This window comes from Myxine glutinosa, chromosome 10, assembly GCF_964187855.1.
Source record: "Myxine glutinosa chromosome 10, kmMyxGlut1.1, whole genome shotgun sequence".
Classification (NCBI taxonomy): Eukaryota; Metazoa; Chordata; class Myxini; order Myxiniformes; family Myxinidae; genus Myxine; species Myxine glutinosa.
The window spans coordinates 45,440,174-45,457,845 of NC_136270.1; the positions used below are offsets into that span (position 1 = coordinate 45,440,174).

The 17,672-nt window shown below is 47.1% G+C and overlaps 1 protein-coding gene across 3 annotated transcripts in view; it reads left to right on the top strand.

Annotated features, from left to right (window-relative positions):
• SELENOS (selenoprotein S) overlaps nt 1–17,672 on the top strand; it is a 77,057-nt gene that overhangs the window by 39,950 nt on the left and 19,435 nt on the right. For 2 of the 3 annotated variants that reach the window (XM_068099809.2, XM_068099810.2), the window contains one exon: nt 15,105–15,245. The exons of the other annotated variant lie outside the window; for it this stretch is intronic. In XM_068099809.2, coding sequence (XP_067955910.1) covers nt 15,105–15,245 — 141 coding nt within the window. The remainder of the gene's footprint in view (nt 1–15,104; nt 15,246–17,672) is intronic. 3 annotated transcript variants of the gene reach the window in all.

The window sequence follows — 17,672 nt, forward strand, 5'->3', positions numbered from 1 at the left end:
ATGTGCTGTTTTTGTCTTTCCCTCGCGGTCCCCATGTACTGTCTTTGTCTTTCCCTCGCGGTCCCTATGTGCTGTCTTTGTCTTTCCCTCGCGGTCCCCATGTGCTGTCTTTGTCTTTCCCTCGTGGTCCCCATGTACTGTCTTTGTCTTTCCCTCGCGGTCCCCATGTGCTGTTTTTGTCTTTCCCTCGCGGTCCCCATGTACTGTCTTTCCCTCGCGGTCCCCATGTACTGTCTTTGTCTTTCCCTCGCGGTCCCCATGTGCTGTTTTTGTCTTTCCCTCGCGGTCCCCATGTGCTGTTTTTGTCTTTCCCTCGCGGTCCCCATGTACTGTCTTTCCCTCGCGGTCCCCATGTACTGTCTTTGTCTTTCCCTCGCGGTCCCCATGTACTGTCTTTGTCTTTCCCTCGCGGTCCCTATGTGCTGTCTTTGTCTTTCCCTCGCGGTCCCCATGTGCTGTTTTTGTCTTTCCCTCGCGGTCCCCATGTACTGTCTTTCCCTCGCGGTCCCCATGTACTGTCTTTGTCTTTCCCTCGCGGTCCCCATGTGCTGTTTTTGTCTTTCCCTCGCGGTCCCCATGTACTGTCTTTGTCTTTCCCTCGCGGTCCCTATGTGCTGTCTTTGTCTTTCCCTCGCGGTCCCCATGTGCTGTCTTTGTCTTTCCCTCGTGGTCCCCATGTACTGTCTTTGTCTTTCCCTCGCGGTCCCCATGTGCTGTTTTTGTCTTTCCCTCGCGGTCCCCATGTACTGTCTTTCCCTCGTGGTCCCCATGTACTGTCTTTGTCTTTCCCTCGCGGTCCCCATGTGCTGTTTTTGTCTTTCCCTCGCGGTCCCCATGTACTGTCTTTGTCTTTCCCTCGCGGTCCCTATGTGCTGTCTTTGTCTTTCCCTCGCGGTCCCCATGTGCTGTTTTTGTCTTTCCCTCGCGGTCCCCATGTACTGTCTTTCCCTCGCGGTCCCCATGTACTGTCTTTGTCTTTCCCTCGCGGTCCCCATGTACTGTCTTTCCCTCGCGGTCCCCATGTGCTGTTTTTGTCTTTCCCTCGCGGTCCCCATGTACTGTCTTTCCCTCGCGGTCCCCATGTGCTGTTTTTGTCTTTCCCTCGCGGTCCCCATGTACTGTCTTTCCCTCGCGGTCCCCATGTGCTGTTTTTGTCTTTCCCTCGCGGTCCCCATGTACTGTCTTTCCCTCGCGGTCCCCATGTGCTGTTTTTGTCTTTCCCTCGCGGTCCCCATGTACTGTCTTTCCCTCGCGGTCCCCATGTACTGTCTTTGTCTTTCCCTCGCGGTTGTCAGCTCTTTCACGAGCCTCGATTCAGTATAGGAAGGGGGAAAAAAAAAAAAAAAAAAAAAAAAAAAAAAAAAAAAAAAAAAAAAAAAAAAAAAAAAAAAAAAAAAAAAAAAAAAAAAAAAAAAAAAAAAAAAAAAAAAAAAAAAAAAAAAAAAAAAAAAAAAAAAAAAAAAAAAACACACACACACACAAACTCAACATTTGAGAGCAGGGAGAAGTGTGGGAGGGAGAGGGCTTGGGGGGAGGAGGCGTGGGAAGGGGGGTGGGGGGGGGGAGGTATAAAACACAAGGGGACCGAAATTAGCAGGGGTAGAAAAGATCAAGGTTTTGGATGGGGGAGGATAAGAGATGGTGGTGAACAGCTGTTTTAAAGACCTGGAGGGTAGAGTGGGATTGAAGAGAGTGAGGGAGTTTGTTCCAGAGGTGGGAGAAAAGAGGAATGAAGGAGTGAAGGTGAGCAGAAAGTCTTGATTTTGGCAGTTTAACCCATAAGAGGGTTGCAGGCAGATCTTGTGTGACCTGTAGGAATATTTGGGGGACAGAGCCCAGAGAGAGCTGGGGGGGCAAGGCCAAAGAGGAGTCGGTAGAAGACGGAAAGACCACCAACCTGCCTGCGGTGAGTGAGTGAAAGGCCCTTGGAGTTAGCTACATCGTGGGAGATTCCAATGATTCTGAACGCTTTGGTTTCAACAGCGTGAAGACGAGCGAGGTGTGAGGCAGGAGCACCAGACCAGAGGGGAGAGCAGTATTCCATAGAGCTGCGGATGAAAGCATTGTAAGTGGTGAGGAGCTCAGGTGTACCAAGCAAGGACTTCGCACGACGGAGGATGCCCAGTCGGCGACTGGCTTTGGAGGCCAGATTTGAAATGTGGTTTTCCCAGGAAAGATCATGGCAGATAGTGAGACCCAAAAGATTGAGTGACAGAACTTCTTGGAGAGGATTATTCAGAAAGGGGATGGGAGGGTTGTCCAGTCGGTCTTTTCGGAGAGACATCGTAAGAGTGTGAGATTTGTCAGGATTGAAAGACATGTTCCATTTGTTTGCCCAGTCTGTGATTTTGTCCAGGTCTGCAGAGAGTGAGGATGCTGCAGACTGCCGATCTGAGGGATGAGGAATGGAGCGACAGAGAGTAGAGTCGTCAGCAAAGAGATAGAGAGGATTTTCAAGAGGGTCAGAGAGATCATTGATGAAGACCAGAAAAAGCACAGGGCCCAGAACACTGCCTTGGGGAACTCCAGCCTGAACAGGAAGAGGAGATGAGAGAAACCCATTCAGGGCCACACGTTGACTATGACCAGAGAGGAAGTGCGCCAGCCATGCGTGGAGATTGCCATGGATACCAAAGGAGAGGGTTTGGTGAGCAGAGCGGGGTGCCAGACCGTATCGAAGGCACGTGATATGTCAAGGGAGACGGCTCTAATTTCCTGTTTGGCGTTGAGGACCTCCGTCCATTGTTGAGAAAGCAAAAGCAGCATGTCCAGAGTAGAGTGACCTGGTCTGAAACCAAATTGATGGTCAGAGATCAAGCCATTGGAGAAGAGGAAAGATTTCATATCTGAAGCAATGATGGATTCCATGACTTTGCTGATAATTGGGAGAAGGCTGATTGGTCTGTAGTTGATAGGATCTGTTTTTGCACCTTTTTTGTGCAAAGCGGTGATGTTGGCTGATTTCCGAGCAGATGGCAGATGACCTTGAGCAAAAGAGAGGGTGAAGAGAACAGAAAGAGGGAGTGAAAGAGCGGAAGAACATGATTTTACGACCCGTGGGCTGATGCCGTCAGGACCAGTTGCAGAATCAGAGTCGAGGGTTGACAGAAACTTTTCCACCTTGTCAGGAGGAAAGGACACAGAGTCCAGGAGCAGCTGGGTACGACTGGGTACGGTGGGTACAGAGAGGGATGGGTTTGGGACACAAGATTTAGAGGCAAACACAGAGTTGAGGCATTCAGCTTTTTCACGTGCGGAGTCGGCCGTTAAGCCGTTTGAGGTGAGGGAGGGGATGGAGGGGGAACAAACACCAGAAACAGATTTGACCAGATGCCACCAGGATTTGGAAGAGGGAGACAGATAAGAGAGTTCGGTCTTGAGAACGGTGAGATATTGTTTCCTGGCTCTCCTGAGGGTGGACACACACTTGTTTCGGGCTTTGTGAAAGGAAATGAGATTTCCTTCCGTTGGATTTGCTTTCCAGGAGACGAAAGCAAGTTGTTTCTGGGCAACAGCCTCACCACAAGATTCCGTGTACCATGGACGGGAGGAAGGGTATGACAACTGAAGACGAGATGGGATAAATCTGTGCATGAGAGAGAGCAATTTACTTTGAAAGAATTCCCAGGATGAGTTGATGTCAGAAGCGGTAGAGATGGGAGACCAGTCCAGATGATTGATGGCTGCTTGAAGACCGTGCCAGTTGGCCTGAGTGAAATGCCAGACTCGTCGACGCTGAGGAGGCTCTCTGAGAATGGTCAGAGAGATGTCCACTTTAACAAGCACATGATCAGATGAGCCGATTGGAGCAGAAGAAGAGCAGCAGACATTTTCAGGGAAGTTAGTCATAACCAAGTCCAGAAGAGAAGATGCTCCGTTGACTGAGATCCGGGTCGGGAAATTGACAGATTGTGTCAGTCCCAGTGAGTCGCAGAAGTCCTTTGCTGAAGAGCCATGGCTGGTGTTACGTGGTCCACTCGGTGAATACCTGGTCTCGGTGACCCCCGGACCGTGAGAGGAACTCCGCCAGCAAGCTGTACTATATATGCGCTTTCGCCACGCAATCCATATGAATTTCACCCAGGAGACAACTGATGTTCAAGGATATATTTCCAATGGTAATGATACCATACAATTTCAATGACACAACCACGGAGATTTTCCCCGAGCAATCAACAATACACAATCATCACCAATTCCCAATTCACAATCAATTCCCTAGGATTAAGATGGCCATCTTATACATGTGTGTCCCGGTGAGTACTCACGACACCCTTTTGGTCTCGGTCCCGCACAATGTCTCTGGGCCCCTCCTGACCAAGATGATGGTCGCCGTCGCCGCACTCGGGCGGTTGAACGAACCCCGGGTGGACGTGTTTCCACCGGGCAGGTATCGTACCAGGCACCGTGGCTGCAGCCCCTCGTGGCCACGCGAAGCGGATACGGTAGAGCAAGCCAAACCCCACGCCGCTTGCAAGGCGCGTTAGGCCCCCAACGTGCGACCCGCACGCGTCTGTTTAGACGGTGCCGCGAACGATACCAGACGCGGGGTCGATGCACGGCCCCACGTCAACTTGACGTCTCCACCGGGCCGGTACACGTCCCGGTGATTCCTCTCGCCAGACAGGCTTCGGAACGCCGCTTTTCCACGCAGCGCAAGGTCGATCCCACCTTTTGGTCGGAGCGGGGCGAGGAAGGATAATACTCGTCCTTTTTTCCTCGTGTCTTTTCCTCTTCCGTTTCCGGTCACTTCCGTTTCCGGCCACTCCCTCAGAAGGGCTCCTGACCCTCCAACCACAACAACTACACAACAACTTAATATACTACACACGGATAAGCAAAGACCTGAATGGTAATTCACATACATTCACATAAATATGTAACACTCCCCCCCTTCAAGAAAGAAAGTTTGAACCCAGCGAAAACTTTCTTTGCCGGCCAATTTGGAGAAACAAACCAGATAACTCAACCCCCCCCCACATTATCCGTTCCCCCCGGGCACAGTTATCACTTAAAAATAAAGCAACCAAAATTTCACCACAACCCCTCCAGATTACTCCCTCTGGACTAAGTACCAACAACGACATTGTCCCTGCCAAATCAAACTCCATCTCATGACCCTCTGACTTTGACCGTCAGTTTCTTGGGAATGAAGGTTAAGGGGTTGATCAAAGATCCAAAGTTAAGCAACTCGATAGCACTTTTTCCGGGAGGCCAAGCCGAGTATTCACTACATGGATGCCTTTAGGAACGCGGAGTTCACGGTTAGTCCGTGCAGGAAAGTTCTCTACATGGGCGCCTTGAGGAACGTGGAGTTCACGGTTAGTCCGTGCATGAAAGTTCACTACATGGACGCCTTTAGGAACGGCGTTCACGGTTAATTCGTGTAGGAATCTTGGCTCGGCGGCTCCGCCGCCTTCAGTGCTTCAACTTCTCAGAACTTCCCTAATAATTAGGGTGGGACCACTGGTCCCTGTAGTCCCATGAATAGCGGTCTCCTTCTCGGCCCCTACCAAAACTACCGCCCAGTTGTCCTCTCCTGTAGACCTCTCGACGCCTACGAAATGCCTTCCCTACTGTTATGGTCCGACCCTCCAAATCCTTGCCATTCCAATTCTTCTCTGCCTCTCTGGCGTCTTTTGTGCTGGCAAACGTGACAAAGCCGAACCCTCTTGACTGTTGCGTTTCCCAGTCTCTTACCAACCGCACTTCCACCAGCGGCCCATATCTGTTGAAGACAGAGGTCAGAACTTCTTCCTCTGTTTTGAAGTTCAGTCCCCCTACAAATAACTTGGCACTTTGGTCGCCATCCCGAGCTGGTGTGATGTTATTTTCCCTGCTGGGCTCTTTACCAACCCTCAGGTTACCATAAACTTGACCCCCGGCCAAATCATTCCCGATAACCACAGATACACCCTCTACAGGAAGCGTGGCTTGTAAACCGACGGTGACCGGTCCTGACACCAAATCGGACTCCAACTGGATGACCTGAAGGGGAGCACTAACACCGCCCCCGATCCCCTGTAAACGAACACTATCCCCCGTTGCCGTCTCCTCGGACCATGGCAAAATGCCTTCAAGCATTAAAGATTGATGGGCCCCTGTGTCCCTCAATATCCTAACCGGTCTCCGGTTAGTCGAGGCTCCATCCAGTGACACAAACCCCTCTGAAATAAATGGTTGGTAACCCTTTTGATGGCGATTTCTTACGCTAGCCATCGCTTTCGGAGTTGTAATAGTCGGACTCCGCTCTGGGTTGTCCCTTTTCATGAGGTAACAACTGGACATCAAGTGTCCAGGTTTCTTGCAAAACGCGCAAGTAGGCCCGGAGGAAAAACTCGGGGTCTGCCTCGGGCCCCCCGAACTATAAGTTTGTCTTGGGCCCGCATCCCTCTGATTTCGAACCGGTGGGGTATCATAGTTGTCCCCATAATCATCTCGAGGCCGCCGCCATGTATGGTCGTTCTCCGCACCTGCTGTTCCCCACCTCCCCTGCGGAGATCTAGGCGAGGAGTTAGGTTCGTGGACCCCTATTCGGTGGGTTAAGGCATAATCATCTGCCATGGTGGCTGCGTCCCACAACTTTGGTACCTTCTTTTCCTGCAGGTACACTTTGATGTCCTCGTGGACACACTGCTGGAATTCCTCCACCAGGATCAAGTCCCGCAATGTCTTGAAGTCTTTCCCGACTCCTTTTGACTCACACCACCGATCAAACATGTTTTCTTTCACTCTGGCAAACTCCACATGGGTCTCACTCTCCCTCTTCCTGGCATTCCTGAATTTTTGCCTGTAAGCTTCCGGAACCAACTCGTAGGCCTTGAGGATGTGCTTCTTCAGTACCTCATAATCTGCACATTGGTCCATTGGTAGCGCCGAATAAATTTCCTGAGCTTTCCCCACCAGCACACTTTGCACGAGTATGGTCCAGGCCTCCTCCGGCCAGTTTAATTGTCGAGCCACTTTGTCAAAGTGTGGGAAAAATTTCGCGACTTCTTTTTCACTGAACGGTGGAACCAGCCTCACATGTCTGCCCACATCCCAGGTTTTCTGGTTAGGTGTCGACCCCGTCAGCAAGGGTGGTGCCTCTCCCCGTTCTCTCATTAACTCCAGCTCCTTGAATTTGATTTCTTGCTGAAGCTCCATGTCACGTTCCTTTAATTCCCTTTCCGCTTTTCTCTCCTCTGCTTCGAGGTCCCTTGCAGCTCTCCTCTCCTCTGCTTTTCTCCCTTCTAACCTTTCCTGGAGTTCTCGTTCCACTCTCCTTTCCTCTGCTTGTTTCTCTTCTCTCCTCGCTTCTGCTTTCCTTTCTTCTTCTGCTCTTTCCTTTTCTGCTTTCCTTTCTTCTTCTTTTAACCTTTCCTGGAGTTCTCGTTCCACTCTCCTTTCTTCTGCTTGCTTCTCTTCTCTCCTCTCTTCTGCTTTCCTTTCTTCTTCTGCTCTTTCCTTTTCTGCTTTCCTTTCTTCTTCTGCTCTTTCCTTTTCTGCTTTCCTTTCTTCTTCTTTAATCCGTTCCTGGCTCCGTAATTGCAACTCCAGTTTCCGGAGCTCAACGTCTTCTGGTTCTTCGGGTAGCCACTCCCAGGCTAACTCGTTCCATGTTCCTAATCCCACCATAGATTGTATCACCGTGGCCTGCAACTCTGCCTTCCTCAAATTAGTTCGGACCTCCAAGTTAAAATGTTTGGCCAATTTCAAGAGGTCCGACTTTAGCAACGCTCGGAACTGTGCCTCACTCGGGGTTACCCCAAAGTTCTGTGCCACAAACGCCATGGTGCCTATCGTTAACACCTGTTAACCTTCACCCAAGACTTTACCCCAATTTCTCAAATTTTTTTTTACCAATTAATAATTAATTAATAAATTTTAATTAATAAAAAATATTATTATTTTATTATTTTATACAATTTTAAATCCCGGACGTAGACCCAATTGCGAAACCGCAAATCGTAATTTGGACGAGCCCCCAATTCTGTTACGTGGTCCCCTCGGTGAATACCTGGTCTCGGTGACCCCCGGACCGTGAGAGGAACTCCGCCAGCAAGCTGTACTATATATGCGCTTTCGCCACGCAATCCATATTAATTTCACCCAGGAGACAACTGATGTTCAAGGATATATTTCCAATGGTAATGATACCATACAATTTCAATGACACAACCACGGAGATTTTCCCCGAGCAATCAACAATACACAATCATCACCAATTCCCAATTCACAATCAATTCCTTAGGATTAAGATGGCCATCTTATACATGTGTGTCCCGGTGAGTACTCACGACACCCTTTTGGTCTCGGTCCCGCACAATGTCTCTGGGCCCCTCCTGACCAAGATGATGGTCGCCGTCGCCGCACTTGGGCGGTTGAACGAACCCCGGGTGGACGTGTTTCCACCGGGCAGGTATCGTACCAGGCACCGTGGCTGCAGCCCCTCGTGGCCACGCGAAGCGGATACGGTAGAGCAAGCCAAACCCCACGCCGCTTGCAAGGCGCGTTAGGCCCCCAACGTGCGACCCGCACGCGTCTGTTTAGACGGTGCCGCGAACGATACCAGACGCGGGGTCGATGCACGGCCCCACGTCAACTTGACGTCTCCACCGGGCCGGTACACGTCCCGGTGATTCCTCTCGCCAGACAGGCTTCGGAACGCCGCTTTTCCACGCAGCGCAAGGTCGATCCCACCTTTTGGTCGGAGCGGGGCGAGGAAGAATAATACTCGTCCTTTTTTCCTCGTGTCTTTTCCTCTTCCGTTTCCGGTCACTTCCGTTTCCGGCCACTCCCTCAGAAGGGCTCCTGACCCTCCAACCACAACAACTACACAACAACTTAATATACTACACACGGATAAGCAAAGACCTGAATGGTAATTCACATACATTCACATAAATATGTAACACTGGTGAGAGAGGTACCCACACCCAGCCAACTGGCATGGTGACAATTGAAATCACCACATATGAGGAAGAGAGAGTTGGGATGGGTCGATAGAAGTTGGTCCATATTATCAGACAGCGAGATGTAGATGGAGTCATCACTGTTTGGTGGACGGTACAACACACATGAGCGAAGGGGAAGCCATAGCCAAAGGTATTCCTGGGGGTGAGATGGAGAGAGGGCAGTGGAGGGCGAGTGAGGAAGAGTTTTTTAATAAAGATAGCAACCCCACCTCCAGGACGAGGCTCAGGTCTATCATACCGGAGGAGGGAGTAACCTGGGAGAGATACCAAGGCATCAGAGACATCATGAAGTAGGAAAGTTTCTGTTCAGCAGATCACATCTGGTTTGTCAGAAGCAACCTGTATGGAGAGATCAGACAAGTTTGAGCGAAGGCCCCGGATGTTTGAGGTCCATACCGTTAATGAAGAGGAAGGGGGAGCATCGGATACAGAACGGGGGGGGGGGGGGGGGGGAGGGGTAGGGTAAGATGTGGAAGAGGAGGAAGAGGTAGGGAGAGCTGTTGAAGGTGTGTCAGAGATTTCAGAGATTTCAGAATAGCTTGGAGAAAGGGAAGAATGGGGCGGACAAAAGGTTTGATGGAGATTGGGTGAGGCACAGTGAGGTGTTATTTGAGGAGGGGGAAGAGCGAGGCAGAAGGTTGGGGGAGATGAAGGTGAAAGTTGGAAGGGGTAAGAAGCAGGGAGGATGCTTTGAGGAGGAGGAGGAGGGGTGATAGGGGAGTCTAGGAGGGGAGGAGCGAGGGAGTGTCTCGGAGGGGAGGGGTGTGGGGGGAGTTTAGGAGGGAGGGGAGGGAAGGGGCAAGGGGGAAGATTTGAAAGGGATGGGTGATGGGGCAGATTTGGAGTGGAGGGGCAAGGGGGAATATTTGAAAGAGATGGGTGATGGGGAAGATTTGGAGGGGAGGGGTAAGGGGGTAGATTTGGAGGGGAGGGGTGATGGGGAAGTTCTGGAGGGGAGCGGGGATGGGGAAGTTTTGGAGGGAAAGGGGGATGGGGAAGATTTGGAGGGGAGGGGTGAGATTGGATTTTGAAAAGTGTACGATTCATGGGAAACGAACATTTTTTGCAAAATGAGTTTGAGACCTTCGAGTCAAAAATACGTTTGAGGACGTTGAAGGAGGGGTGGAGTTCTGGAGAGTTTAGGGAATGTAGAAAAGAGGAACTGTAAGAGATGGTATTATTTTATTTTTTTGGAATGAATAGATTTGGTGAGCAAGACAAAAGCATCCTTTTGTAGGAGAAGAAGAAAAAGGTGTTATAATAGATGACAGAAAACAGTTGTTCAGGGGAGAGATTAAACATTTTTAACCACGTGATCGTGAACAACGTGAACGAAGAACGAACGAACAAATAAGAACAACAAATAAACGAATAAGAACTGAGAAGGAAATATTTTTTTTGGGGGGGGGGGGGGGGGTTTGAGTAGAGATATTAAACAAGGAAGTATGGGGTGAACGACTGGGACGAAACAGAGAACGAAAATAATTGCAGCGCATTCGACGAACCGCTGAGAGAAAACAAAACCACAAGGTCGGAGGCTGTAGCCTAAGCCTACTAGTACTAGGCCTCAGAATACTCGACACGCATTAACCGACGATTGTGTATACATGTACGAAAAATTAACACCGAAAATTTTCCTAAAGACACGCTATAGGTACACACACCGAAAGATAGATACAGTCTCGACAAAAACACAATTGTGAAAAATTACTTAGCTTCGAAAGCGTGAGCGCATGGAACAGCTTCGAAAAGACGTGACCTCGCCGACAAAGATCTTGCGAGATTTTGATGGATCTCGCGAGATCTCGCGATATTACCCTTTAGAGCTTTGGAGGTTCAGACATACATGGCGGTGGCCATCTTGGATTTTGACGTGGCGACCCAATTTTCAATAGGGTTCTTCCTTATGGCTAGATACACCCACACACCAGATTAGACGTTAGTAGTTCTCTTATTTTTCAAGATATTCAGCTCAAGGTTCAGACATACATGGCGGCGGCCATCTTGGATTTTGACGTGGCAACCCAATTTTCCATAGGGTTCTTCCTTATGCCGAGATACACCCACACACCAGATTCGAAGGTGGTACTTCGCTTATTTTTCAAGATATTCCGCTCAAGGTTCAGACATACATGGCATCAGACATACATGGCGGCGGCCATCATGGATTTTGACGTGGGTTGCACCCACACACCAAATTCTAATGCGGTCCTTCGCTTATGCACGCCCGCACGCACGCACGGACGGACACACGGATGGAGGGGAAAACCATAGTCCCCCTTTCGCTCCGCGGTGCGACGGGGGACAATTACCCTTTAGAGCAGGGGTCAGGAACCTTTTTGACTGGGAGAGCCATAAAAGCCAAATATTTCTAAATATATTTCATTGAGAGCCATATAGTATTTTTAACGTATAATAAATTAAATGTCTTCCTTTTAATGCGACTTCTGGTGCTGCATGGTTTTGCTGATGGCCTTGTAGTCTGGTTCATACGTGGTGAGGTTGAGCTTCATGCAGGCGTTGAGGCTTCCATCAGTTAAACGTGAGCGTAGGTTGGTCTTAATGTTCCTCATATGCGAGAATGACTGCTCACATGCATATGTAGAGCCAAACATGGTCAATACGGCAATACTCACACGCTGCATTGTGTGGTATGTCACAGGAAGCTCGTTCGTTCCAAGTTTTAAGAATCAGCTGGTCTTCAGGTTGAAGATTTTTCATTTCTGTCCACTTGTGTTCCCTCGCCAGCTCTGCTCGCTGTCGCGCAAGACTTTCCAACTCTCCATTAAGTGACTTGAACTTACTCATCCACATGTCTGATGCCTTCAGGTCAGCAACTTCCAGCTCAAAGTCTCCGATAGAGACCCCGGGGATGCATGTCAGGTCGATTTTGTCCACTGCACACTCATGTGGATGAGTGATGAACTTGAAAAGACCAGTGCGCGCATGAAATTCTCCAAAACGTGCTTTGAATGACTGCAGGAGATTGGACGTAAAGCCAGCTAGCTGCTGGAGATCCAGATGTTGAGTGGAGTCACTTGCTAAGCATGCATCTCTAAATTGTTGCAGTCTTTCAAAGTGCAGAAGACGACCTGTTTCAATGTCCCTGAGAAAGACTTCCAGCTTGCTTTCAAATGCAAACACTGCTTGTTGAAGGGATGAGATTGTATTTCCAATACCTTGCATTTTCACATTGAGCTGGTTCAGATGGCCAGTTATGTCCACGAGATAGTGAAACTGCAGGAGCCAGTCAGTGTTGTCTAGCTCAGGATGCTTGACGCCTTTCATTTCAAGAAAAGTCCGGATTTCACTCAGGCAAGCTGCAAAACGGCTGAGCACCTTCCCCCTTGACAACCAACGCACGTTGCTGTGTAAAAGCAGACCAGGATAATGATTCCCAACTTCTTCTAACAGAGCTTTAAACTGGCGATCATTTAAAGCTCGGGCAACAATAAAGTTGACCACTCGAATGACCAGCGACATCACCTCACCAAGCTCCTGGCCACACGCCTGAGCGCAAAGCGCCTCCTGGTGCAGGATGCAATGAAAACTTAGGATGGCTCTCTTTTCATGTTCACGGAGAAGCGCTACAAATCCTTTGTTCTTCCCCAACATACAGGGTGCACCATCAGTACAGACAGAAATAAGTTTATCCATCGGTAGTTTTTTTTCTTTAGCAAACTCCATGAAAGACGTGAATAAATCCTCTCCTCTTGTTGTCCCTTTCATTGGCAAAACAGCCAAGCTTTCCTCACGCAGTGTGTCACCTGCAGCATACCTGGCAATTATACTGCACTGAGATAGATGGCTAACGTCTGTTGACTCATCTAACGCGAGAGAAAAGTATGTCCCGGCGTTTATGTCCTTAATTTGTGTTTCCTCGACTTGATTTGCCATCATGATGCTACGATCGTGCACAGTTCTTGCTGACAGGGGCATGTCTTTTATTCGTTTGATTATCTTGTCTTTATTTGGGAAGTCATCAAACAGTTCATTGGCCACATCAAGCATGAATGTTTTGGCATACTCGCCATCTGTGAATGGCTTTCCATTCCTTACTATTGCCAAAGCACCCGCAAAGCTAGCGGAATTCCCGTCACCTTGCTTGGTCCACACACGTAGTTGCTGCTGACTCGTCTGCACTCTCCGCTGTAACTCCTCGCATGCCCTTTTCCTGCTGTCCCCCGCTGGATATTTCGATGCAAATGAAGCATGGTGCGTATCGAAGTGCCGCTTTATATTTGACCGTTTCATCGATGCAATTTTATCATTGCATATTAGACATACCGCAGATCCTGCTCTCTCACCAAATGCAAATTCCTCTGTCCACGCAGCCTGGAATGCACGGTAATCATCGTCTTTTTTTCTTTTCGCCATCTTTTCCATTACAAGGGTTGAAGCGGATAAACTAGTTGGCTATCTGATAAAATTGATTTCTTCACCTTTACAATGACGCGGACATGCTCGCGAGCCATTGGTTCCCGACCCGACCCACGGGTGACCCGTGACCCGTGAAATTTATCTTCAAAACTAATTTCTGTTTACTTTAAAATGACACAGTATTATTAAGAAATATCACAAGTATTTTAAAATCAGTTCCAAACTGATTTTTTTATTTTTTATTTTTATTTTTTCAACTCAAAATTGTCTGGGAGCCATATGCCGTCACCGGAAGAGCCATATATGGCTCGCGAGCCATAGGTTCCCGACCGCGGCTTTAGAGCTTTTGAAGATTACCCTTTAGAACCCATTATAATTACCTTTTGGAACCCATGAGGATTACCCTTTAGAACCCATTATAATTACCCTTTAGAACCCTTGAGGATTACCATTTAGAACCCATTATAATTACCCTTTAGAGCTTTGGAAGATTACCCTTTAGAACCCATTATAATTACCTTTTGGAACCCATGAGGATTACCCTTTATAACCCATTAGAATTACCCTTTAGAACCCTTGAGGATTACCCTTTAGAACCCATTAATTAGAATTACCCTTTAGAATTAAAACGGTGGGTTAGAAAGGCTCTTCTTCTTCAGTTTTTTGATGGACATACATCCAAATATTGAAGCGGCTTCACCGCTTAAAAATTCTCACTTGTCTGTGCGCATGTACGATCGGGCCAGATTTTTTTTTTTTTATACTTGGGCTAAGGCTCGAAATAGAGCTGACATGCACGCGCACACACGCACAGACACACGCACACAGACACACAGACACACACACTCGTCCCTATAGGGACGGTGAGTGAGCTTTAGCGTGGCTCTTCCTTTTGTATGCATTTTCTACACATATCACACATCTTACACACATATCACTATACAATATACATGCTTGTCTGATATACATGCCTGTTGTTTCTGTAGACTAAGAAGAAGAACTTTGTTGGTCGAAAGCTTGTCGAAAATTAAAGATCGACCGTCCTGAAGCTACGTCCGCGTCTGATTTAATCTCGTGTGTGTGTGTGTGTGTGTGTGTGTGTGTGTGTGTGTGTGTGTGTGTGTGTGTGTGTGTGTGTGTGTGTGTGTGTGTGTGTGTGTGTGTGTGTGTGTGTGTGTGTGTGTGTGTGTGTGTGTGTGTGTGTGTGTGTGTGTGTGTGTGTGTGTGTGTGTGTGTGTGTGTGTGTGTGATGTATTGGTATATGTATGACTGTTTTTATTCACAAACAAAGCAACATCATGGACGTGATAGTCAAAAGACAGTGACTGATATGTTATAAATTTGTGAGCAGGGGTAACTGCACATATGGACCAGTGTGCATTTGTCTGTCAAACTGAATGCTTCCTTTGCTCTCTTCATTGATTTTAATGAATGAGCTGCATTTTGAAAGTAAATTAATGCTTGTAAAGTTCGTGTTCTATTACCAACTCGTCTGTACTCTCAAAGTGGGGGTTTGCCTTGCCAAGTGCAAATTGGAATGTCTCATGGTAATTGTGCTTTTTAAAATCCTTGCTGCTCACAAATTATCATGAAACGCCTCCTGAAGATTTGTTAATACGAGTAAACTCAAAATATCCTCTCCTCCTGATCTTGTCTGAACGCATGTACTGCACTCCCTTTTTGTTGATGTGAGCGAGTGCTGCTGCCTTTCTTGCATCCTTACTTCCACTCACTTTCCTGTTGCATGTGCCCACGGTTTCCCGGCAGTGGGTGGCTTGTTGTCACAATATGGCTGGTTTCTGCTTCTGGGAATCGCACTTTTGTGTGCCCTCTATTACTACTTTGAACCCCTGCTGCACTCACGGTTGGCTGCCTGGACGCAGAAGACTGAGATGCAGCATTTTTCAGGTGTGCCTTAAAAAGCAGGCTCTGTCGTAGTGATGGACATGACAGACTAATGTAAAAGGGTTGCTTAATGGAAGACGCAAATGTGTGGTGCAAACTGTGAATTGTTTGTTCTGAGTAATGTAGCAATTATTTCATTTTTAAGATCAAATTTACATCACCAGTTGGGAATAGTGGAATACTGTATAAAAGAAAACATAGTTTGTATTCATAAAGATGGTACACTGTTTCACCTTTGGTCTTCAGAAAAGTAGAATTTTTGGATCGTGGGGAATAGATATGCAGCCAGGTTAAGTACAATAACCAATTACATATACAATATATATGTATATAAACTGTTGGCCATAAAGATGGAATGTTTTTTTTTCAACAAATTTTCATCGCATCATTATTTCAATCTAAATTACCATTGGCATTTATGGTGCATATAACCACTTTTTTTTATTATTCTGTCTCTTACGCACATTTGACAGTGATTTTTATTAATTATCAGTCCTAATCGGTTGGTGTCTTGAGCGTAAAACGACAATGACTACAATAGACAGTAAATTAAGGATCATGACACATTTCTTTTTAATCTCTGTCAGTTTTCCAGATAACATTTTTTGGGGTGATTTCATGGATCAATTTGCATCACAGTAGAGTCCTTGTTGTTACTCAGTCACTAATAGCGGGTATGTCCACCCCTGGCACGAATCAGGGCGTGCAGACGTCGTGGCATGCTGTCCACTAGCTTGTTGACGACGTCAACAGGCATAGCATCCCATTCTTCCCTCAGAGCGTCGGCCAACTCCTGCAAAGTTTGAGGAATAACATCTCTGTCGTTGATGGCTCGGCCTAGGGCATCCCATGCATGCTCTATGGGGTTCATATCCGGCGAGCAAGCTGGCCATGGCAACTGCTCCACGCCCTCTGCCTCAAGGAATTCCCTTACTGCAGCGGCCCTGTGCGGTCTAGCGTTGTCGTCCTGCAGTCGGAAATTGTGTCCATACACTCGTCTTGCATGTGGAAGGCAGTGGTACTCCAAGATATCCCGGTAAACGACGGCGTTGACGTTTCCGTCCGGAACCACCAGTGGCGTTTTCCCTCCATAATGGATGCCGGCCCATATCATCACTGAACCGCCACCACCTTGAGTCGTCTCGTGGATGCAGTCATCACGAAGGTTCTCCCCGGGTAATTGACGAACTCGTTGTCTCCCATCTGTACGGTCAAGGATGTAGCGGCTCTCGTCCGTGAAGACAACATGTCGCCAGTGTCCAGGATGAAGCCTTCTGTGCTCCCTAGCCCAGCGAAGACGAGCAACTCTGTGGCGAACAGCCAGGCGTGGACATTTAGTCAACCGTCGTGCTCGGTAACCATGTTGGAGCAATCTCCGATTAACGGTTGACCGGGAAACGTGGATCCCATGATGTCTCCTCCACAAACGACGAAGACGACTCGTCGTCATTTTCCGGTTTCTGCGGCAGAGATTCAACAGTTGGCGATCATCTCGTCTCGTGGTTAATCTTGGACGTCCTGGAGGTTTCCGCGGCCACACATTCCCCGCCTCACGTTGACGTTTCAGGATCTTACAGACTGTACTGTGTGATATCCCGACGACATCTGCGATATCACTCTGTTTGTAGCCCTCCTGCCGCAATGCTACCACTCTCTCGCGTGCTGGTTCCGTTGGACCAGGCAGAGCCCAGGGAACGTCTCTACCGATTTTTCTTGCAAACGGTACAAGGAACTCGAAAAAAAACCAGCCTCGTTTAACACAGTGTTGAATCAGGGAAAGGGACAGAATATCACATGCATGGGCTTTTATAGTCCCTAACAAAATTTTTTTATTACGTAATACACATTTTTTCAATGTTATCATATCACCTGTGTAATGGGGAAACGTTATGTAATCACTCAATTACCCTTTTGTTTACACGTGGACTGTCAAATACCAAAGAAACTGTGGAATCATGTCAAAAATATTTTATTCCATCTTTATGGCCAACAGTGTATATATATATATATATATGTATATGTATATATATATATATAGATATATATATATATATGTATATGTATATGTATATATATATATATATAGATATATATATATATATGTATATGTATATGTATATATATATATATAGATATATATATATATATGTATATGTATATGTATATATATATATATATAGATATATATATATATATGTATATATATATGTATATATATATATATGTATATATATATATATGTATATATATATGTATATATATATATATGTATATATATATGTATATATATATATATGTATATATATATATATATGTATATATATATATATATGTATATATATATATATATATATATGTATATATATATGTGTATATATATATATATGTATATATGTATAATGTATATATATATCAGTTATGCGATTTCAT